At 34.2% G+C, this 23,153-nt stretch overlaps 2 protein-coding genes and 1 non-coding gene across 3 annotated transcripts; 2 read left to right on the top strand and 1 right to left on the bottom strand.

Moving 5' to 3' along the window:
* Nucleotides 1-2,976: 2,976 nt before the first annotated feature.
* Nucleotides 2,977-11,370, top strand: LOC141717705 (ABC transporter A family member 7-like). The gene is given in 20 exon segments (XM_074519879.1): nt 2,977-3,285; nt 3,771-4,149; nt 4,261-4,340; nt 4,433-4,495; nt 4,497-4,581; nt 4,826-4,945; nt 5,026-5,054; nt 5,056-5,151; nt 5,620-5,778; nt 6,432-6,594; nt 6,678-6,803; nt 6,904-6,987; nt 7,338-7,705; nt 8,476-8,676; nt 9,144-9,253; nt 9,366-9,450; nt 9,829-9,957; nt 10,186-10,291; nt 10,466-10,554; nt 10,980-11,370. Coding segments are annotated over 20 exon segments (2,841 nt in total). The 5' UTR covers nt 2,977-3,216; the 3' UTR covers nt 11,280-11,370.
* A 762-nt stretch (nt 11,371-12,132) lies between these two features.
* Nucleotides 12,133-21,277, top strand: LOC141717706 (ABC transporter A family member 7-like). Its single transcript, XM_074519880.1, has 18 exons — nt 12,133-12,265; nt 12,813-13,191; nt 13,312-13,391; nt 13,484-13,628; nt 14,159-14,278; nt 14,359-14,483; nt 15,022-15,180; nt 16,217-16,379; nt 16,462-16,587; nt 16,685-16,768; nt 17,113-17,480; nt 18,355-18,555; nt 18,996-19,105; nt 19,218-19,302; nt 19,599-19,727; nt 19,910-20,015; nt 20,192-20,280; nt 20,781-21,277. Exons 1-18 carry the CDS (start codon nt 12,176-12,178, stop codon nt 21,078-21,080), a joined length of 2,859 nt encoding a protein of 952 aa, XP_074375981.1. The 5' UTR covers nt 12,133-12,175; the 3' UTR covers nt 21,081-21,277.
* Nucleotides 21,278-22,038: 761 nt separating this feature from the next.
* On the bottom strand, nt 22,039-22,128 carry TRNAY-GUA (transfer RNA tyrosine (anticodon GUA)). Its single transcript is given in 2 exon segments — nt 22,039-22,074; nt 22,092-22,128. It is a non-coding gene; the product is annotated as a tRNA-Tyr (tRNA).
* Between the last annotated feature and the right edge of the window lie 1,025 nt (nt 22,129-23,153).

The following is a 23,153-nucleotide window of genomic DNA, read 5'->3' on the forward strand; positions in this document are numbered from 1 at the left end:
TTGTTACAATTAGAGGTGGCCATTAGTGCGGTTTTGAACCGCCCGCTCGGGACCGGCTCGTACGAACATCGGAATTTATTCGGCCCGAACCGGGCCGGTTCAAACCCGCATAAGTCGCTAAAAGAACGAATCGAATACGAATATATAGATCAGGAACTCGGAACGGGCCCGGCCCGTACTAACCCACACGACCAACGAGCCGCACGAAACACGCACAGCCCGCACAATCCGATTCGGCCCGCGGGTTATAAAATGGGCATAATGGTTATACAATTATAAATTCAGATGGACACTACTCCTGCCTGCCACTTGATTGCATTAAATATAATAATAGTCATAGATTATTATATAAAACTATTAAAGTAATAGACAGAATGGTAGATTGGCGATGTAAGACAGCAAGAGTGCGCAAACCGCACGCACGGAAGCCCGCGGGTTAACCGCACGAGCCCGCACGACCCGTGTGCGGTTATTCGTCTGTACCACCAGTTGCGATTTCAGTTTCTACGGTTCAAGCCCGACCCGAGCCCGATTCGTTCATCCACATGCCGATTCAGTTTTAGCATTTCAAGTGCCCAACCCGGGTGCGGCCCGGCCCGGCCCGGCACGCACGAACCGCAATAGTGGCCATATATTGTTAGAATTGAACTTGAATCCCATCCATATGAAGCACCGCCAATGTGTAAACCATTGTGTGGAATTTTTATATATAAAATTGAATTTCAAAATACAATGTGATATATTTTAACTGTCATTATAAGGTTATTATACAACTAATAAGATGTAATCATGTATTTACATCAATCTCACTAATTAAAATAGTTCAGAGATTAATCAGGTAATCGAGAATTAATTGAAATGATTAATCGGGTCATTAATCGGAACTATTTTAATATAATTTTTATTTACAAATAATAATACATGTAACTATTTTACTATTTTTATTATATATATATATAATTTTATAAATATTTATACAAATCAATTTAAAATATGAAATATTACTAAAGTAAATATTATTATTAAGATCTAATTTATGAACTGAGATCAATTTGAGAAGAACTAAGAAAATTTATTATGTAACCATTTAAAATAGTAAATATGTATATGAGATTATTATTTTTCTTAAAAATTTTAAATTTTACATATATTTTTATTTTTTATTTTTCTAAATATTTTTTTAAAATTTTACCAATGAGGTCAATTTTTGACTGATTAATCCGATTTTCCCTACTTTTGACAGATTTTCGTAAAAAAATGATTTTGACCCGATTTTCGTTTAATCAGTTCAATTTTGTACCGAATAGCGATTAATTACCGATTAATTCCAATTAATCAATGATTTTTTGGAACACCGAGTACGATAATATAAAGTCAACAAGAATATTGTCAATATAAACTGAATTTTTGATAACTTTCTTCTACTCCCTCCGTTCCTAAATACATGTCCATTTTGACTTTTGACCGATCAATTTGATCAAATTTCGATTGAAATTCACATATACTATATAATTAAAAAAATAATAAAAATTATATCACTGAAAAGTACATTTAATCTATTTTAAAATGTAATTTTCAGATTTTAAAACCAAACTAATTAATCTATAATTCTTAATGTTAAGTAGAAAAACAAAATGGAGGGACAAAGTCAGTATTAAGTTGTTTAAAAATGGAGGTAAGAACCAGCAGTTCCTTTGTCAATTTTCAGAGATTACAGAAATATATGTGGCTTTCGAGTGAATGCTCCCTTGGATCTTGTGGGGGTAATAGATTTCCATAGTTTCCTGGAAATTTGATTTTCCATTTTTATATTTGACAGATATATTGACTCATATAATGTCAATGCAATGTGATTGCAGATATTTTGTCGTCAATATAATAGTAGTATTTGCTGGTTAGAAAAACATTTACTAACTTTTTTATTATACTTCTGTGAATTGGTATCCTGTATTCTATCCTCATGATAATATTGTTTACTCGAAGATCAGGTTCCCATTTATATCACTTTTTTCTTACTTTTCCTGTTTTTTCTTTAAATTTTTATTATACTTTTCAAGAAAAGTATGAAACTATACTGGAAAATCTAAAATAAGAGCATCTCCAACGCCCTGTTAGGTATAACGTCTATGTGGCAGTCTCATAAATATACATGATATCTAAAATTGTGATCACTCCAACGGGAGCTCTGTAGATATATTTTTAGATCACGGAAAAAGGGCACGCCTCCCATCATCTAAACCAATACAGCTCTCATACTTAAAATATACTCTAACCTAATGCTATCATATGTTCTCTCGTATAAAAATATTTTTTATATGATAAATAGCATACTATTTTAAATAATTTTTAAATATTATTTAATTATTAACCAAAATAAAAATTGTAATATTATATTATAATAAACTATGCTTAATTTAAAAATTATATATATATATGTAAGTAATGTTTATTAATTTTATGTTTTCCATTTATAAATATGTTATTGTATTTATAAATGTAATAATTTTTTATTTTATAATATTTAATTTAAAATATTTTCATAAATATAAAAAATAAAAATATTGTCATTAAATATTTTTAATTTAAATACATGTTTTATTTTCAATTGTATTAAATATAAATAGCTTAAATTAATTTTAACTATATATTTAAAATTAAAAATAAAATAATATTTGAGATATAACTAATAAATATAACTAATACCACTAGAGCATAAATCCTTACAGGTTCAACAAAATTTTAGCTAATGGTGTTTTAACTAACAAGTTTACCTAATATCCTTGGATATTATGTATACGTTAATACTGTATTACAGGAATATAGTATTACTAAATCCCAAATCTGTATCTGACCAAAAAAAAGTAAAAAATAATCCCAAATCTGTATGTCACCAGCAATTTCCAGAGTTCTGAAAAAACGAACCAAAAGTAGCGCATTTTTTTAATATATACAGCAAGAAAAGAGGAGCAGGCGAAATGGAGAACGCAAACGTGTAATGAAAAAAGAGAAAAAAAGTAGGGGCCCACTAGAAGATTTCGGTTTACAAAAGACTCTACGAGTAGTAGAAGAGTAAAACTGCTGTGCGAGACACGGTGTAAAGTAGTAGCAGAAGATCTAAATTTTGGTCATTATCTTCCGCCAAATCCCCGCAGGTTTCTTTTATGCCGTTATAACTATTTCAATTAGACAATCATACATATTCAAACAGATTAATCAATGGCGGTGGGAGTTTCCAGCAGCTGGACTCAGGCCAATGCTTTGCTCAGAAAAAATTTAACGTTTCAGGTACTCTCTCTCTCTCTCAGCGCAATTGTTATCTTCATTTATTATTTTTTTAACTCTCTCTCTCTCACTCTCTCTCCCTCCCTTCCCCCCCTCTCTCTCTTTCTCCCTCCCTGCAATTGTTATCTTCATTTGTTATCTTTTTTTACTTTTTGAATGATCTTTACTTTATATGTATGTTTATTTGTTCTTTAGTTTTTGATTGGATGTTACATGAAATTTAATTAATGATTTTAATCTCTCTCTCTCTCTCTGTGTGTGTTGATTTTTAATTATAACATTGAGCTCTATATTTTGATTTGGGTGTTTTCTGTTTACTGTAAGTAATTATGCATTTTCTGGTTCATATTTGTTTTTTCCATATATTGTATATGTGTTACTAAGATATATGGGGACAAATGAAGGGCAGATTGATGATCAAATAAAATTGAATCAGTTGTTTCGACTAATGAATATCACCACGGATTGTCTTTGTCCTTTTGTTGCAGAAACGGAACATGAAAGAAAATGCTCGACTCATTCTCTTCCCGTTTGTTCTCTGCTTGCTACTTGTTCTGCTCCAAAATATAATTAACAATGAACTGAACAAAGCCTCTAACAAATGTGGCTGCACTTGTATTGATACTAACGGGGATGGACAGTGCGAAGAAGTATGCGGGATTCAGTATTCAACTGTAGATCAAAGTTTTACTTGCCCCATTCCTAGCCCTCCAGAATGGCCCCCTTTGTTACAAGTACCAGCTCCCGAGTATCGTGCAGTGAGAACTGATTTTTCACATGGAGACCTGCCTAGTGAGTCGTGCAAAGTTAGTGGAACCTGCCCTGCCACTGTACTTATTACCGGAAAGAACTCGTCTCTCGGACAAGGTTTGGAATGTGCTATATACATGGTCTGATAGAGTTATGTTCTACCATGATGTTTTACTGCCAATCCTCACTTTTTACGTTTCTTGTAATGCTTAACATGAACGGTGATAGTTGTGGGTAGCAATATGTTCCAGAATGCACTCGATCAGAACTTCTCCAGCAATATTAATAGTTTAGCTAAAATTGTGTTGGTAAGTTGTCCCTTTTTTCTTCGCCTATCGTTATATATTGAAATTGCTTAAATTATAGCGACTTAGAAATTATGTATTCCTCGTATGACCAGGGTTCAGAGTCACAGACAGAGTTCACCAATTTTCTTGAGCCGGCTTTTTACTCAGATTTGCCAGGTCTATTATCTTCAGTCTAAGTGCGCTCCTAACTCCACATTTCCTGTGACTATCCGTGGAGCATCATCGGTTACAGTTCAACAAGGTAGCAAACTTAAACTATGACTTCATTGTTCTTGTATTTAGTGAACTTGAGGTTGAATTGTATTGCATTGTCAGAGCATGAGAGATAAATAGATTCATATTTATACATCTCCACCCCCCCCCCTCAGCGCTAAATATGTTTCCCCAACACACACACACACATCAATCATGCTTAACATGGATAAGTTCTCACCTTATGCGGTTATATCTGCAAAGTTTCTAAACCCTCTCATTATTTTGTTAAGTGGCAAGCTGTGTTCAAGGTTTGCATTTTTGGCGCAATAGTTCATCTGATATTAATGATGAGCTATACAAGGGTTTCAGGAAAGGAAATTCTGGGAGGGAAATTAATGAGATAATAGCAGGTTTGTATCCTGCCACACATGTGTACATCAACATGTTGTCTTATGTAAATGCCTTAATATTTATATTGTTTTCATCCCAGGGTATGATCTGTTGAACTCAGATGCTGAGCAATTTTAATGTGAGTATATGGTATAACTCCACCCTAAAGAATGACACTGGCAATCGCCCTATTGCACTAACAAGGGTTCCTCGCTTAGTAAATTTGGTATGTACTTGTCCTTCAGAATTTGTGTCTTGACTTCGCAAACTTCAGTAGTCATCAAATATTATTTCATGTTATGTGATGTGACTATATAGTGCCCGACTGATGTTTGATTTTGATTCTTCCACTCTAGTAATTTTTTTAATTAAGTAAAATATAAGATGTTGATTGGTAAAACTTCAGGAGCCATTAATGGTATATTGTAATAACTACTAGGTAGATATCACTGTTAATTATGTGAAAATAGTATGTAATAACTGATAAGTGACAAAAATCAGTATTAGAGCTTGTCCATTCTTTATACCTTTTACCTTTTAGGCATGCAGAAATACATTACTAACACTTCAAATTACAGCATTTTTTGTTGGCTGTTAGTTAAAAAAAGTTATTCTTTCCAACATGAACTGACTAGTTATGCAAATGCTTACACCAATTACAAACAATGAGAACTAACAATGCATTTACCTGCAGGTGTCAAGTTCATACCTTCAGTTTTTGCTGGGGCCAGCAGCAAATATGCTATTTGATTTTGTCAAAGAAATGCCCAAGCCCGAAACCGAACTTAATTTCGATTTTGCTTCTCTTCTCGGACCTCTCTTTTTTACATGGGTCATTCTGCAACTATTTCCTGTATGTGAGCTTAAGTTTAATGATGCATTATTTGAACTAAAGCATTTGTAGTGAATTTTTTCCGTGGAGGCTTAGGTGGTGTTTGGCAGTGTTTTCAGATTTGTGTTTCTAAAAAGCAAAAGTAAAATACTTATTTTAATGAAATAAATAAATTAAAAGGTTTTGGTGAAAGTTTTCTCAAAACATAATCTTTAGACAATAAGAAAAATAATTTGCTTGATAAAACACTGAGTATTATATGATGCGAGGTAGTTCAGTCATCGTAATAGAGGGGAGTAAGGTTGAGGAGTTATATCGAGAGAGTTATAAATTTAGAAAGCAATTTGATATTTCCAAAAAACAACATTTCTACATTATTGTTTTTTAGAACTATTTTATGAAGTTCAGAAAACAGGATCAAACACCTCATTTGTTTCCTGAATATGATTTTCTGTTTATAATATCAAAAAACGGTTTTAAGGGTAAAGTAATTTTTGGTACCAATTGTATCTTGCACAGAATCTCTTCAAAAATTAGAGTCATTGTTCTCCTTATAGATAAAGTAGTAAAACAGTTTATAGCTGATGCTTCCTTTTTTTTTTGCTAAAACTGATGCTTCCTTTTCATAATTTGCCTTCTGAATATTTAGTAATAGATCATTCTAACTGTTACAGGTGGTCTTAACATCTCTGGTTTATGAGAAAGAACAAAATTTGAGAATTATGATGAAAATGCATGGGCTTGGTGATGGTCCATATTGGATGATTACTTACGCTTATTTTCTTGTCATATCTTCAGTCTATTTGTTCGCTTTTGTGATATTTGGCTCGGTTGTAGGTAATAAACTAATAGCTCCTTCCTCTTATTGTTTTTCACTCTTCGAGTCCTCTCTTAATTGTTTAAATTCATGTTTTTTGTAGGATTGAAGTTCTTTACCCTGAACAATTACGGCATTCAATTTGTGTTTTATCTGTTCTATGTGAACTTGCAAATTTCACTGGCCTTTTTAGTAGCTGCAATATTTTCCAATTTGAAGGCTGCTACAGGTTCAATTTATGTAGTCGACATTCTCCTTTGTCCTGAATAGAAAATTATAACTCAAATTTTTGTTTTATATAATAATACTTTATATTTTGGTTATCACAGTTATAGGCTACATCCTGGTCTTTGGAACTGGACTCTTGGGAGGCTTTCTTTTCCAGTCCTTTGTAGAAGATGAATCATTCCCAAGTAAGTAATACAAAATTCTGAACATAGCTTTATAACATTTTTCTTTACAGAGATAAATTAGAGTCCTTTCTACGAGAAGAAAAGGATTTTACATTAGCGCATGAACGTTCTAGATTGTAAGTTTTTCTTGGCAGTATAGTCAATATGTCCAAGACAGAAGTTAATAGAATGGAGTGTTACATTGTATGTGTGTAGGGCACTAGCAATATGATCTTTAAGCATCGGTAGAAGTTTAGAGAACAAACTTGCTCTTTTATGCTTTTGGCCATATTTTTTTTGGCTTTCTCTTATATTGTAATGCTCTTTGTTGATAATCGTGTCTATGACAAGTGATTTTTAATATTTTGTAGGAGGATGGATTATAGTTATGGAGATATATCCTGGCTTTTCCTTATATCGTGGTTTATATGAGTTCTCACAATATGCAATTAATGGAGTTTCATTGGGGATAGATGGCATGCAATGGAAAGATTTGAATGATGGTGCTAATGGGATGAAGGAAATTTTAATAATTATGTTTGTAGAATGGCTGTTGGTCCTTTCTGTTGCATACTACATAGATCAAGTTGTTGCATCAGGAAGTGGTGTTGGGAGAAATCCTTTATATTTCTTGCAAAAACTACAAAAGAAGCCTTCATCTTTATCTACAAAATCTAGTCTGCAAAAACAAAGATCTCAAGTTTCTGACCAAGCAGAGAAACAGGATGTTGTCCAAGAGGTCTGTTGCTTATAGCTTGTAAATTTGGCATATTCTATACTTTTTTCTAGAGGTACTACTAGTTTGTAGTTAACTGCTGGAAATGGTGGTCAATATGGTGTAATATTGAAGGATGCTGTGACTCCCTTGTTCTTCTGCGATTGGGGAAGAGTGATATTAACTTGGGGTTTAGAAGTGAGATGTAGAATACTCACCTAACTAGTGCAGAGAATGAGGGGACGGGTATAAACTGTTTTGTCTGCTCCTCATATTACCACCTTATATTATTAGGCTCAAGAGAATAGGGACCAGCTCATTAGGTTTTACCTAACAGTTCCACACCAGCAACCTGATTGTCATCCACTAAGCTACAAAATTAGGGATTATTACCGATTTTTTTTCTCTGCCTTCCCCTGAGTGAAATAAAATGGACAGAATAGGTGCACTTTCCACTAGGTAAACCTTACTTTCTACTGAAATGGGCTACATTTTCGGAAAAGTTCACTCTCTCAAAAAGTTGTTCGTGCTCTTGAGGCTGGGTTATGATTGTATAGATGAAATCCATTAAACAACGTAGTTAGAAGAAACTGCATTTTTGTCTTAGATTAGAAACTCTAGCTAAAACTGTACATTCGATGTTCCATGTTTTGCTTAAAACAATATTTATTACACATAAAGAGCATTGTATGATTTAAATTTTTTTCTATTGACACTAATGTCGTGTATGTAATTCTAGTGTGAATCTAAAACTAATTTCACCTAAACCCTTGTCCTCTTTATTTTCCTGTCAGAAATTGAGGGTTGAACAGCTACTACTTGAACAAAGTACAAGTCATTCTATTGTCTGTGACGACCTCCAGAAAGTTTATCCAGGAAGAGACGGAAACCCTGAGAAATTTGCAGTGAGGGGTTTGTCACTTGCATTGCCACAAGGGGAGTGCTTTGGCATGCTTGGGCCTAATGGTGCTGGAAAAACCTCTTTCATTAACATGGTAAGTACTTAACAATTCTATCTTCACTATGCAAAACAAAAAAGAAAGAAGTGATTTCATCTTTAATTATATGAAACATCTTAACTTTAAGTTTGGGAACTGAATAGGTTCTAATCATGTTATGCCTGTAAGTTCAATCTGTATTATCTGACTAATTATTTTTAGAATTAAATATTCTTGAATCTGGGAAGGTTAGAAATAGATGTTTATCATATTTATATAATTTTGAGCATTGCTACTGGGGCCGAGATAAAGGTGCAATTAGATGTAGGAGTTGGACTGATGTGTCCAAATGCATATTAATATAATGGAATGCTTTCATATTCTTCGATTACTTCTATTCATGTCAGTTGGAGTACTGTTTTTGGAATATGAAGTGCTGCATGGATCTGTGACTCCATATGTCCAGTATATTTTGGCGGTCAAATTTGCTCTTTTGGACTAAATAATTTATAATTCTGAAACAGATGATTGGGCTCATAAAGCCAACCTCTGGCACAGCATATGTCGAGGGCCTCGATATTCGAACCAATATGGATGGAATATATTCCAACATGGGAGTGTGTCCTCAACATGAGTAAGCTTTGATGTATTGCATATCATGTTGGAGTTTAACAAATATTCTACACCAAGTTCGTTAAGATTAATCAGCACCTTAATGGTCGGTATCGTTTTGCTAAATTGCACAGCCTGCTTTGGAATACCCTAACCGGACGTGAGCACCTACTCTTTTATGGAAGGCTTAAGAACCTTAAAGGCTCTGCCTTAACACAGGTAATTTAATTGTTTATTCTTTGCAATTCTTCCTTCATCTTGTTTTTGTACAGTACAATAACTGATGCTTATGATAGGGATGTGTAGGTAGAATACCGCCATTGTTATTTAGCACATGTGTAATTTTATATTTACTATCTTGCACATGATAGTCTTAGAAGTTAAAAGAAGCTCTAGTAAGCTTTTCATTTTTATCACGACAAACGAAGGATAAGTTATGTGAAAGTATGGATCTACTTCCCTACTGGACTTTTATAAAGGACCTGTGTGGCCTTATCTTTTTACTCGGAGAGCGTGTACGAAGTAGCAGCAACAATAGTGTTTTGTTTAAATATGTTTACTATGAAGATCTTTTAAATAACCTTTCTGTTATTTCAGGCTGTGGAAGAATCTCTTAAAAGTGTTAATCTTTTCAATGGAGGGGTTGCTGACAAACAGGCTGGGAAGTACAGTGGGGGAATGAAGAGGAGGCTCAGTGTTGCTATTTCACTGATTGGGGATCCCAAGGTATTTCCATTTTGTCATATTTTCTAATTCATAAATTCTTCGGATAAGTATGCACGTGCTTACATTACATCCCCTCCTGGTGCATCTGATTCCAGTACTAGTGGTCAATTGAACCTTCAGCCCTCTACTTAGGTTCTGTAGAACAACCTTCATATATAATGTATATTTCTTGCATCTATTAACATGTTATTGATATTGTAACTTATTAATTATTGGGATTTTTGCAAGGTTGTTTATATGGATGAACCAAGTACTGGACTAGATCCAGCTTCAAGAAATAATCTGTGGAATGTGGTCAAGCGAGCAAAGCAAAACCGGGCTATCATTCTCACCAGTAATCTCTCTTTATTGATATTTTCTGAACCTTAGACATAAAATTTCGTTTCATTTTGTCATATCACAAGGGATTTGTTTATCCATGGCCCTTCAAAATCTACAGAGGTTTTCATAATATTAACATCAATCATGTGTTGCTTTACATTCTTTGATAATCATTCACTTGGCACAGCACATTCAATGGAAGAGGCAGAGCATCTTTGTGACAGGTTAGGAATTTTTGTGGATGGCAGCTTGCAGTGTATAGGAAATCCCAAAGAGGTAAATCTTAATGCATCGGTATATGGGTGTTCATGTTTGTATTTCTTCCTTTTTTTTCCTTTCCTTTCATTTTTAATTCTGGATATCATGTATGATGTAAGCATCACTATCAACTTCTAGTACTTAATGTTCAGCACCTTCACCTTTACTCTTGGGATGGAAGACAATCACCAAATTGATTGTTTGACATTTAAAATCCTAGTGTTGCGACTTGGGGTATCTTGCTACCAACATATCATCCTATTCATTCCGTACATCACTGCCCTTAACCTTATCCTCTCAAAAAATTCAGCAAAGTAGCAACACAAGAAATTTTCTATTATAATAAGTCTGCTTAGCAGGAAACAACAGCAGACATGTAAAGTTCTAGCCAAGTTGCAAATTAGTTATTGATTAACAAATAACGTTGGTATGGTTAATAACAGTTAAAGGCTAGATATGGAGGCTCATACGTGTTCACAATGACAACATCCTCGAGTCACGAAGAGGAAGTTGAGAACTTGGCGAAGCATCTGTCCCCTAGTGCCAACAGGATATACCATATATCTGGGACACAGAAGTTTGAGTTACCAAAGCAAGATGTACGAATTGCAGATGTTTTTCAAGCCGTTGAGAAGGCAAAGAGTAAGTTCACAGTTCATGCCTGGGGTTTGGCAGATACAACTCTTGAGGATGTGTTTATCAAGGTTGCTCGGGGTGCACAAGCTTTTAATGTCTTATCATGATTGTCTGATGATCTTATGTCGAGCTTATTTCAAACTTTCATTCTGTGTCTTGGTACATATATACAACTTAAAACTGTAGCCCTTGTTGGTATCCACCGTCCGATGAGCATTATCCTGGAAATTAAATTTTTGTTCTTAAAAAGGCTCAAGAAAACTGAGTGATAATAATATAAGGAAATTTTTAAGTCCAAAAAGGCTCAAGAAAATTAAATGATAATAATATAAGGAAATTTTAAGACCCAAATTTGGACCTGCCAACCAGAATGTGTTGATCGTTATATCATAGATTCAATCTTGGTTCAAACTCTCAATTCTAACAATAAATATTCATTTATAAGAGTACAATTATAAGAGTACAAGACATCGTGTAATGCAAAAAATATACTTAATTTTTCCTATTAAGTATCATCTTGATAATAACTATATTACTCTGTGATCTTGTTACAAATTATTTAATAGTTTTCGAACGTGTCTTTAATTTACACTTTTCTTACATTATACAAGTTGCATTCATGATAATTAAAATTATTATTCTAAGAGAATAAATAAATCTCCTCTTTATTTTATACCAATTTTTGAACACTAAAGCATAAATAAATAATGAAAAACACAAATTATAAAGTATGAAACAATGACAAAAGGGGTATATCATATATGTGTTTACTCTTTACATTATAAATGGTAAAATAAAGGTTTATAATTAGAAAAACATGTAAAAAAAATCAAATATATTTTCAATATGTACAGAAGAGAGAATTGAAAAAGGAAAAATATAGGGGCCCGCAAAGATTCGGGGTTAAGAAAATGCTTTTACTACTGGTAGCAGAAAAGTACACTATCTGACATGTAACAAGTAAGACTACGCTAAGAGATCTTCTGTATATGCACATAAATAAATGTATACAAGAGATAAATCAATGGCGTTGGGAGCTTCGAGTTTCTGCACTCAGGCAAATGCATTGTTCCGAAAGAATTTAACGTTCCAGGTCTCTCTCTCTCTCCCTCCCTCCCTCCCCCCTCTCTCTCTCTCTCCCTCCCTCTCCCCCTCTCTCTCCCTCCCTCCCTCTCTCTCTCTGATCTCTCTCTCTCTCTCTCTCTCTCTCTCTCGAATAAACTTCATTTTATTTGTACTTTTCTTTGTTCATAAGTTTGTCTTGGATGGTACATGAACTAATGAAATGTTTTATTGAGCCTGATGCACATTTTTGGTTCATATTTGTATAAAATTATTTAGAGATTTTGGATTAAGGACGTGATTGTTGATCATTTGTTACTTTCTGCGAGTGATCGTAAACTACAATAATGTCACTATAAAAATGTAGGAGATATATTCAATTTCATGCTTACTGAACCAGTCGAATGCATTTTAAATTCAATGAAAAACATATAAATGTACGTTTGGCAATTGTAAAGATAGAGATATTAGCATGAAGCATGCTATTGTCTTGTTTGCCAGACAGCCTCTTTGGTTTTACAAATAATAATGTATCATTCTTTTTATCATCGTGATTTGTCTTCGTCCTTTTGTTGCAGAAACGGAACATGGGAGCAAATGTTCGACTCGTTTTCTTCCCATTTGTTCTCTGCTTGCTACTTGTTCTGCTCCAAAGTATAATAAACAGTCAACTGGACAAAGCCTCCAACAAATGTGGCTGCACTTGTATTGATACTGATGGAGATGGACAGTGTGAACAAGTATGCGGGCTTCAGTATTCATCTATAAAACAAAGTTTTACTTGCCCCGTGCCTAGCCCTCAAGAATGGCCTCCTGTTTTACGAGTAGCTGCTCCCCAGTATCGTGCAGTGAGAACTGATTTTTCAAATGGAGACCTGCCTAGTGAGTCGTGCAGAGTTAATGGAGCCTGTCCTGCCACTGTACTTATTACTGGAAAGAACTCATCTCTCGGACAAGGTATGCATAATTCAATATTCCATATACAGTAATCTGATAGAGTTTTTTCTTAACCATGATATTTTACTGTTAATCCTTACTTCTTACATCTCTTGTAATGCTTGATATATACGGTGACAGGTGTGGGTAAAAATATGTTCAAAAATACACTCGATCAGAACTTCTTTAGGAATGTTGATAGTTTAGCCAAGATTGTGTTGGTAAGTTGTCCTTATTTTGCTTCGCCTATCATTATATATTGAAATTGTTAAATTACAGTGATTAGATAATTGTTTCCATTGTGTACGACTAGGGATCAGAGTCGCATACCAAAATCACCAATTTCCTTGAGCCGGCTTTTTTCTCCAGTTTTCCGGTCTATTATCTTCAGTCCAAGTGCGCTCCTAACTCCACATTTCCTTTTATTTTTGTTGGAGCATCAGTTATAGTTCAACAAGGTACTGAACTTAAACTGTAACTTCATTGTTTGTGTATTCAGTGAACTCGAGGTCAAATTGCATTGAATTGTTAGAGCATGACAAGTAAATATATTGTAATGTTTTATTATGTAGTCTGTAATGCATACTTGAACGAACTAGGACTTCGAAATTTATTCAAGTGGTTCCATGAGATCATGACCCAGCCATTTGGGATTTGGGAACTTAATGGCTTAATGTTTTCTATTGTCTCCCTATAGTATTTTTTGGCCTATCATTCTTGAAGTAGTGTTCTAAGAGGGTAATCCTAAAAATCTAATGATTTCAATTAAATGGACTTTTTTTTATGCTGGTATATTAAAGGTAGCTTCATTAGTCATCTGTAATACATATTAGTAATTTTGTAAGATGAGTCACAGAGGCATCTCCATTGAGCTACCATTACTCCCCCACCCCTTCCCTCATTTTTAAATATGTTCCCCCAACCCACCAACGCATATTGATATGTACCAGGCACACTTAACATGGATAAGTTCTTACCTTGTGTATAGAGGCAAGCTGCGTTCAAGGTTTACAATTTTGGCGCAATAGTTCTTCTGATATTAATGATGAGCTATACAAGGGTTACTGGAAAGGAAATTCTAGGAGGAAAGTTAATGAGATAATAGCAGGTTCGTATCTTGCCATACATGTGTACCTCAACATGTCGTCTTATGTAAATGTCTTGACCTTTATATTGTTTTCGTCTCAGGGTATGATCTGTTGAACTCTGATATGAGCAATTTTAATGTGATTATATGGTATAACTCTACCATAAAGGATAAGACTGGCAAGCGTCCTATACCACTACTGAGGGTTCCTGGCTCAGTAAATTTGGTATGTACATATCCTTCAAAATTTGTTTCTTTGCAAACTTCAGTACGCATAAAAAGTTTGTTTCATGTTCTGTGATGTGACCATATAGTACCTGATATAAGGTTGATTTCGACAGCAGTAGTTTTTTTAAGATGTAAGATATAAAATGCTATCATGCTGATTGGTAAAACTTTAAGAGACATAACTGATTCTTTGTAATAACTGATAGGTAGATACCACCATTTCCAATGTTAAAAAGGTGTGTATATTTAAGTTTAATCTTATCATCTGACTCAGATTTATTCTTGGAATTAAACATTCTTGAATCTGGGAAGGTTAGAAATCGATGTCTATCATATGTTTATATTTTACAGTTCACATTCTCAATCCCTTTACCTTTAAGGTATGCGAAAGTCCATTTCTTGCAGTTAAAAGTAGAACAATTTTGTTGGCTGTTAATTAAATTTTTTTATTCTTATCAGCATGAAACTGGTTGGGTGTGCAAATGCTTCCTACACCAATTGCAAACAATGAGAACTTACACTACATTTACCTACAGGTGTCAAATGCCTACCTTCAGTTTTTGTTGGGGCCAGCAGCAAATCTGCTATTTGATTTTGTCAAAGAAATGCCGAAGCCCGAAACCCAACTTAGATTGGATTTTGCTTCTCTTCTCGGACCCCTCTTTTTTACATGGGTCATTCTACAACTATTTTCTGTAAGTGAGCTTAAGTTTAATGATGCATTGATTGAACTAGCGCATCTGAAACATACATGTTTCCTTAGAGGTTTAGGTGGTGTTTGGTAGTGTATTCAGTAATTGTGTTTAATAAATAAAAATAAAAAACAATTTTGTGTAGTTTTAAAACTAGTAGGTGTTCAGCAGATGTTTTCTCAAAAATAATTTTCTTAAAACAAAAAACGCCATTTTTCTTGATGCGAAACTAACTGTTACAATGCAAAGTAGTTGAATCATCGTAATAGTGGGGAGGAAGGTTGAAGAGTCAAATCGAGAGAGTTAAATTTAGAAACAATATGATTTTTTTTTTGGGAAAATAATATGATTTTCAGAAAACAACATTTTAATGTTTTTTGGTTTTTAGAACTACTGTTTTCTGAACAGGACCAAACACCTCATTTGTTTTCTGAAAACGATATTCTGTTTTAAGAACAAAAAACAGCTTTTTGATTATGTAGCCAAACAGGCTCTTGAATAGTCTGATTTTTTTTGTTTCTCTTTTTGCTGCCACAAAACCCTGTATTTGGCTAACTATCTTTTGTATGATTTATCTATGGCTATCTATTTGGAATTAGGGACGAAAAAGTGATTGCACCTGTTATACCTATACCTAATTTTATGAATATCAGATTGTTCTTGAAGTTCTAAAAATAATACACTACTAAATGTTGATCCGATCCTTTAAGTTTAGAAATTTCAGGCGACTGCATGACACTGCATGACACGTAAACCACAAATTATGGAAGTAGATATTGAGGGTAAAGTTATAGTCCCAGTGACTTTACCTGCATTGTACTTTAAAAGGAAAAATGTGCATATTGGTTTCAGTAAACTTGATAATATGTGTAATTGTTCTCACTCTTAAAAAAATTGATACCACAATTTTATTTCTAAATAAATAAGAGTTAGTGTGCTCCTTATAGATAAAGTAGGAAAACAGGTTATAGTAGCTGATGCTTCATTTTCATAATTTTCTTTATAATTTTGGAGTAATGGAGCATTTTAACTGTTACAGGTGGTTTTATCATCTCTGGTTTATGAGAAAGAACAGAATTTGAGGATTATGATGAAAATGCATGGGCTTGGTAATGGTCCATATTGGATGATTACCTATGCTTATTTTCTTGTCATATCCTCATTCTATATGTTCGCTTTTGTGATATTTGGCTCGGCTGTAGGTAATAAATTAATCACTCCCTCCTCTTATTGTTTTCACTCTTTAAGCCCTACCTTTGTTGTTTAAGTTCATGCTTATTGTAGGATTGAAGTTCTTCACCCTTAACGACTACAGCATTCAATTTGTGTTTTATCTGATCTACATCAACTTGCAAATTTCACTGGCCTTTTTAGTAGCTGCAGTATTCTCCAATTTGAAGACTGCTACAGGTTAAATTTCATGTTATTGACATTTTCCAGTGTCCTGAGTAGAAAATTTTACTAAAAAAACCTCTACAAAAATTTCTTTGAATTTTGGTTATCACAGTTATAGGTTACATCCTGATCTTTGGGACTGGACTCTTGGGAGCCTTTCTTTTTCAGTCCTTTGTAGAAGACGAATCATTCCCAAGTAAGCAGCACAAGAACATATACAACTTAGTAACATATCTCCTACACTGATCTATTAAAGTCATTTCTACGAGAAAAAAAGAATTGTACATTAGCCCATAAAACTTTCTAGATTGTAAGGTTTTTGATGGTAGTGTATTTAATATGTCAGAGACATATAATATGCATTGTTTCATAGTATATGTGTGATATAAGGGCATTAGCCATATGCTTTTTAAGCATTTGTTGAAGTTTAGAGAACAGAATAGCTCTTTAATGCTTTTGACCATATATTATTTGGCTCTCTTATTTTATTGTGCTCGTTGACTATTGTTTCTTTAACATTGACTTTCTAATATTTTGTAGGAGGATGGATTATAGTTATGGAGCTTTATCCTGGCTTTTCCTTATATCGTGGTTTATATGAGTTCTCATATTATGCAATCAATGGATTTTACTTGGGGATAGATGGCATGCAATGGAAAAATTTGAGTGATGGTGCTAATGGTATGAAGGAAATTTTAATAATTATGTTCGTAGAATGGCTGGTTGTCCTTTCTGTTGCATATTATGTAGATCAAGTAGTCGCATCAGGAAGTGGTGTCGGGAGAAATCCTTTATATTTCTTGGAAAATCTACAAAAGAAGCCGTCATCTCTACGTAAGAAATCTAGTTTGCAAAGACAGAGATCTCAAGTTTCTTCCCAGATGGAAAAACAGGATGTTGTCCAAGAGGTATGTTGCTTATAGCTTGTAGATATAGTGTATTCTAGAAATTTTCCTAGAGGTACAAGTTACAACCAGTTATTTGTTAATCACTGAAAAGGGTGGTCAATATGGTATAATATTGAAGAATGCTGCCACTCTTGTGCTTTTCTGTCCATAAGGGAAGATTGATATTAACTTGGTGTTTAGGAGGGAGAGGTAGAATAATCACCTGACTAGTGCGGAGATTGAGGATGGGATCAGAAACGGGTATAACTGTTTTCGTTTGGTCCTCATTATTACTGTTTAATAAGATTTGGCGCAAATGAATGGTAACCAGCCCATTACGTTCTAGCTAACAGTTCACACTAGCAACCTGATTGTCTTCGGAAGAGAATGTTATCCACTAAGCTACGATATTAGGGAATATTACCAAATTTTCTTCTCCCTGTCTTTCTCCTCAGCGAAATTAATTGACAAATATAGGTGCACTTTCCACTAAGTAAACCGTAAACCTTACATTATATTGAAATGGGTTACAGTTTCTGAAGTTCGAACATTACAGCCTTAGTTTATTGTATACTCTCGTAAAAAGTTCCACTAGATTCCTTTTCGATGTTGGTGCTCTTCAGGATGTCTGATGAAGGTTTGGACAAAATGAATTACACAATGTAGTTATAACTAGCATCCTAGTGTTAGTCCAGAACTGCATTTTCTTGGATTAAAAACTCTAGCTAATGCTGTACAGTTGATGTTCCATGCTTTGCATAAAACAATATTAAACCTACAGAGCCTTCATATTTTATTCCTTCTTTAGGTTGGTATTATTGTCATATAATATACTTTTAGTGTTAATCTATGACTAATTTAACCTAAACCCCTGTCCTCTTTTTTTCCCTCTCAGAAAGTGAGGGTTAAACAGCTACTACTTGAACGAAGTACAAGTCATTCTATTGTCTGTGACGACCTCCAGAAAGTTTATCCAGGAAGAGATGGAAACCCTGAGAAATTTGCAGTGAGGGGTTTGTCACTTGCATTGCAGCAAGGGGAATGCTTTGGCATGCTTGGGCCTAATGGTGCCGGAAAAACCTCTTTTATTAACATGGTTAGTACAAAACAATTTTATTCAGTTCACTATGAAAAACAAAAGAGAAAAAAGCAATTTCATATGCTACATGGTTTCCAAACTGAAAAGTTGCCAACCATGTTATGCTATTAAGTTCAATCTGTGTCATCTGAGTCGGATTTATTCTTAGAACTAAACATTCTTGAATCTGGTAAGGTTAGAAATGGATGTCTATCATATGTATATAATTTTGAGCCTATGGTTTAGGGGCTGAAATAAACTGGTGGAATAAAATGTGGGTCTGATGTGTCCAAATGCAATAATAGATGCATTCATATTCTTCGATTGCTTCTATCCACGTCAAATAGGATTATTGTTTTTGGAATATGAAGTCGTCGTATGAATCTGTAACTTTATGTCCAATAAACTTTGCTAGACAAGTTTCTCTCTTGGCTAAATAATGTATAGTTCTGATACAGATGATTGGGCTCACAAGGCCAACCACTGGCACAGCATACGTCGAGGGCCTCGATATTCTAACCAATATGGATGGAATCTATTCCAATATGGGAGTGTGTCCTCAACATGAGTAAGCATGGATGTATTTCTTTTCATGTTGGCAGTTTAACAAATATTCTATATCAATTTCGTAAAGATAAATCAGCACCTAATGGTCGGTATTGTTTCACTAAATTGCACAGCCTGCTTTGGAATACCCTAACAGGACGTGAGCACCTACTCTTTTATGGAAGGCTTAAGAACCTTAAAGGGTCCGCTCTAACACAGGTAATTTAATTGTTTATACTTTGCAAATCTTCCTTATCTTGTTTTTTACATTACAGTCATTAATGCTTATGAGAGGGATATGTTGGTAGAATGCCACCATCATTATTTAGCACATGAGTAGGTTTTGATTTACTATCTTTTGAAAGTTAGAGTGTCAGATGTTAAAAATATGATTAGAGAAATATTTTTTTAATTAGTTGAAGAGTGACCAAGTGACAGCAGGAGCAGACGAGCAGTTTAATGTTGTTATGTGTTTACCATGAAGATTTTTTTAAACAATCTTTGTGTTGTTGCAGGCTGTGGAAGAATCTCTTAAAAGTGTTAGTCTTTTGAATGGAGGGGTTGCTGACAAGCAGGCTGGGAAGTACAGTGGGGGAATGAAGAGGAGGCTCAGTGTTGCCATTGCACTGATTGGGAATCCCAGGGTATTTTTATTTTTTCATATACTCTAATTTATGGAGAAAATGATACAGTTAAAGCATGCATGCACTTAGTACTAGCAGTCAATTGAACCTTCTGTCCTCCACTTAGGCTGTGTACAACAGCCTGAACTCTATCAACATATTAATTGATGTTGTTACTTAATAATTTTTGGATTTCTCGTAAGGTTGTTTATATGGATGAACCAAGTACTGGACTAGATCCAGCTTCAAGAAATAATCTGTGGAATGTGGTCAAGCGAGCAAAGCAAAACCGGGCTATCATTCTCACCAGTACTCTCTCTTCATTGATACATTTTTGTACCTTAGACATTTAATTTTCTTTCAATTTGTCGTATCATAAGGGATTTGTTGATCTATGGCCCTTCAAAATCTAACAGTGTTTTCCATATTATTAACATCAATCATGTGTTGCTTTACCCTACTCTATAATCATCCACTTGACACAGCACATTCGATGGAAGAAGCAGAGCATCTTTGCGACAGGCTAGGAATTTTTGTGGATGGCAGCTTGCAGTGTATAGGAAATGCCAATGAGGTAAGTCCCAGCTAAATGCATAAGTATATGGGGGTATGGGGGTTCATGTCTGTCTTTTTCCTACTCTCTGATTTCTTCCTTTTTACTTTTTTTGGATATCATGTATAATGTAAGCATCACTATTCACTACCCTGTCAAATTTTAGTTAACAATGTTAAGCATGGCAATCAGCATATTAATAATTGCTTGACATTTTATTATCATAATGTAGCGACTTATCTTGCTACCATCAGTTCCTATTCATTCCCTACATCACTGCCCTCAATCTCATCCTTATCCTCTCAAAAATTCAGCGAAGTATGAGCTAAATAGTTGCAGCAAAGTAAGAAGTTTTATGGCTTAGAATGAAATAACAACAGACATGTAAAAGTTTTAGCTAAGTTGCAAGTACACCTAACTACTGCCACTTCAGTAATAGATATTACCAGGTCTACCTAAAACTGTGTTTGAGCAGATGAGTGACTATGATTAACAAGTAACATTGGTATGGTTTAAAACAGTTAAAGGCTAGATATGGAGGTTTATACGTGTTCACAATGACAACATCCTCAAGTCACGAAGAGGAAGTCGAGAACTTGGTGAAGCATCTGTCCCCTAGTGCTAACAGGATATACCACATATCTGGGACGCAGAAGTTTGAGCTACAAAAACAAGATGTACGAATTGCAGATGTTTTTCAAGCTGTTGAGAAGGCAAAGAGTAAGTTCACAGTTCATGCCTGGGGTTTGGCAGACACAACTCTGGAGGATGTGTTTATCAAGGTTGCACAGGGAGCACAAGCTTTTAATGTTTTATCATGATTGCCTGATGTTCATATGTTAAACTCATCTTAAACATTCATTTTTTCTTGGTACATATGTATACAAACACATAGTTCAGGTGATATATTGAGGATACTAAACATATATGGTACTTGATATTTAATTTTTTTCAAGGATGTAGGACATTCCTTCTCAAAAGATGTTTTGCTTAACCATTAATTCTAAAATCGAATATCAGTTCCCAACAGTGATGTTCCTTGGTATGTTTTTGAGTTTTGTTAAAGATCAGCTATATGTTTGATTTTGAGTTTTTTTAAAGATCATCTATATGCTTCTTTGTCAAGAGATCAACTATATGTTCTGCATCAACATCTACATGAAAATATAGGTGCCTTTGCTCTTTCTGCTTAAAGGCACCTTCTTCTTGTTACCAACTGGTCTTTTTGTAAAGGTTGTACCTAGGACACAGTTTTGAAAATGCTAAAACTCATATTTACACTGTGGTGGCAACTCAACTTTAACTAAAGTTCATGTGGTCCGATTATAAGTGTATAACTTGTTGTTTAAATATTTAGTTTTTCAGGTAAATCTCAAGGGATTTTCTTTTTCTTTTTTTTATTATGGATTTACTATATGTTTGTTTTCAATTATTTTTCGAATCAATCCCTAAATAATTTACTCACTCCGTCTCTCCAGCTTCTTTATGATGGAGACGGACGCTCCCTAAAGTATGAGTTTCTAAATAATTTGAAATAATTTTTCTTTTAAATAAAAAAATAGCATTTAAATTTTTATATAAAAAAGAAAATTTTAAAAGTAAATAATAGAACTATGATTTATATTAACCTTAAAATGCGTGTCAAAGAAAAAAGTATGTAAGGAAACGAGTGATATAATTTTAGTTTTTAAAGTATAAGAAGCGTATTTATTGTTAATTTTATTGTTAATTTTATAGTACAATGGGCGTAAAACTGAAAAAAAAAATTAAAAAAAGACGTCCGACCTGCCGGATTCGAACCAGCGACCTAAGGATGGCTTCGGTATTAACCACTACAGTCCTCCGCTCTACCAACTGAGCTAAGGTCGGTTTGGATGAATATTTGTTTTGTCATGAATAAATCAGCAGTTAATAATATACACTTCACTGCATGTCCCATCAAATGACTACATCTCTTGACCTGAAGAATGAAGATCCTTGCACAACGTTAATTCATCCAAAATATTGTCACTTGACAACCATCAACCAAAAATAAACCAGAGGATTCACAGATCACAGTAGCTCATGCTCATCCCTATCAAATTCCTCGATGCCAAAATAACCTCGTCCCCGGCAAACTGGACAAGCATTTTTATCTTCAAGTAAAAATGTGCTGTCAATCTCCAGTTACAGCCTAATTGCGCCAGCAGTTGATGCAACGAATCCTTGTACAAAGTAGTATCATAAATCCAGTAATATTATACACAGTTCATACAAATTGCTTGACAATGTTCTGATCAAAACAAACTAGCAGAAAAGTAACTTTGTACGCTTCTTTAGTTTGCTAAGCTACCATGTTGGGCACTGATGACCAAACCATCTATCCTCTTATCTCTACACACATTATAAGACATTTAAAGGAGATATTGACATACCAAAAAATTATGCATATCTGAAGCAGGCCTGTAGGCTGTAGCTGTCAGAGACCATTGCTTCATTCCATATGAAATATAGCTTTGTATACATGCATCCGATATTTCTGTACAACTGAATCATCTTTACTCCGGAACCAAGTAAAATTAAATACCTGATCAGCCTCTCTTTGGGCAAGGCTATTACTTTGAAAGATCGTCATTCACGCTGCAACATCCAACATGAACTTTTTCTGTAGCACATACAGCCAATCTTTATACAGAAATAGATGACCAAAAAAACTACCAGATGTGCCTCTATACAAGAAGAACTTGAAGGATTTTCAGCAAAAAACTAGATTTAATATTCATGAATGGCAAAACACATTACATGACCCTTATTTTTATTGATAACAAGTTAACAACGAATAACCTACTAATCTGTTATAGTCATAACTCTCATTTCAACACCATAAATTTCAACAATTGTCCTAAATAGTTGTA

The sequence above is a fragment of the Apium graveolens genome, chromosome 4 (genome assembly GCF_009905375.1).
Source record: "Apium graveolens cultivar Ventura chromosome 4, ASM990537v1, whole genome shotgun sequence".
Classification (NCBI taxonomy): domain Eukaryota; kingdom Viridiplantae; phylum Streptophyta; class Magnoliopsida; order Apiales; family Apiaceae; genus Apium; species Apium graveolens.

What these genes read in the sequence shown, in the direction of transcription:
- LOC141717706 (XM_074519880.1), top strand. Translation starts at nt 12,176, where the DNA reads ATGTATACAAGAGATAAATCAATGGCGTTGGGAGCTTCGAGTTTCTGC. An exon ending in GAAAGAATTTAACGTTCCAG is followed by an intron (nt 12,266 to 12,812) that starts GTCTCTCTCTCT and finishes CTTTTGTTGCAG; the next exon opens with AAACGGAACATGGGAGCAAA. An exon ending in TTCCTGGCTCAGTAAATTTG is followed by an intron (nt 14,484 to 15,021) that starts GTATGTACATAT and finishes ATTTACCTACAG; the next exon opens with GTGTCAAATGCCTACCTTCA.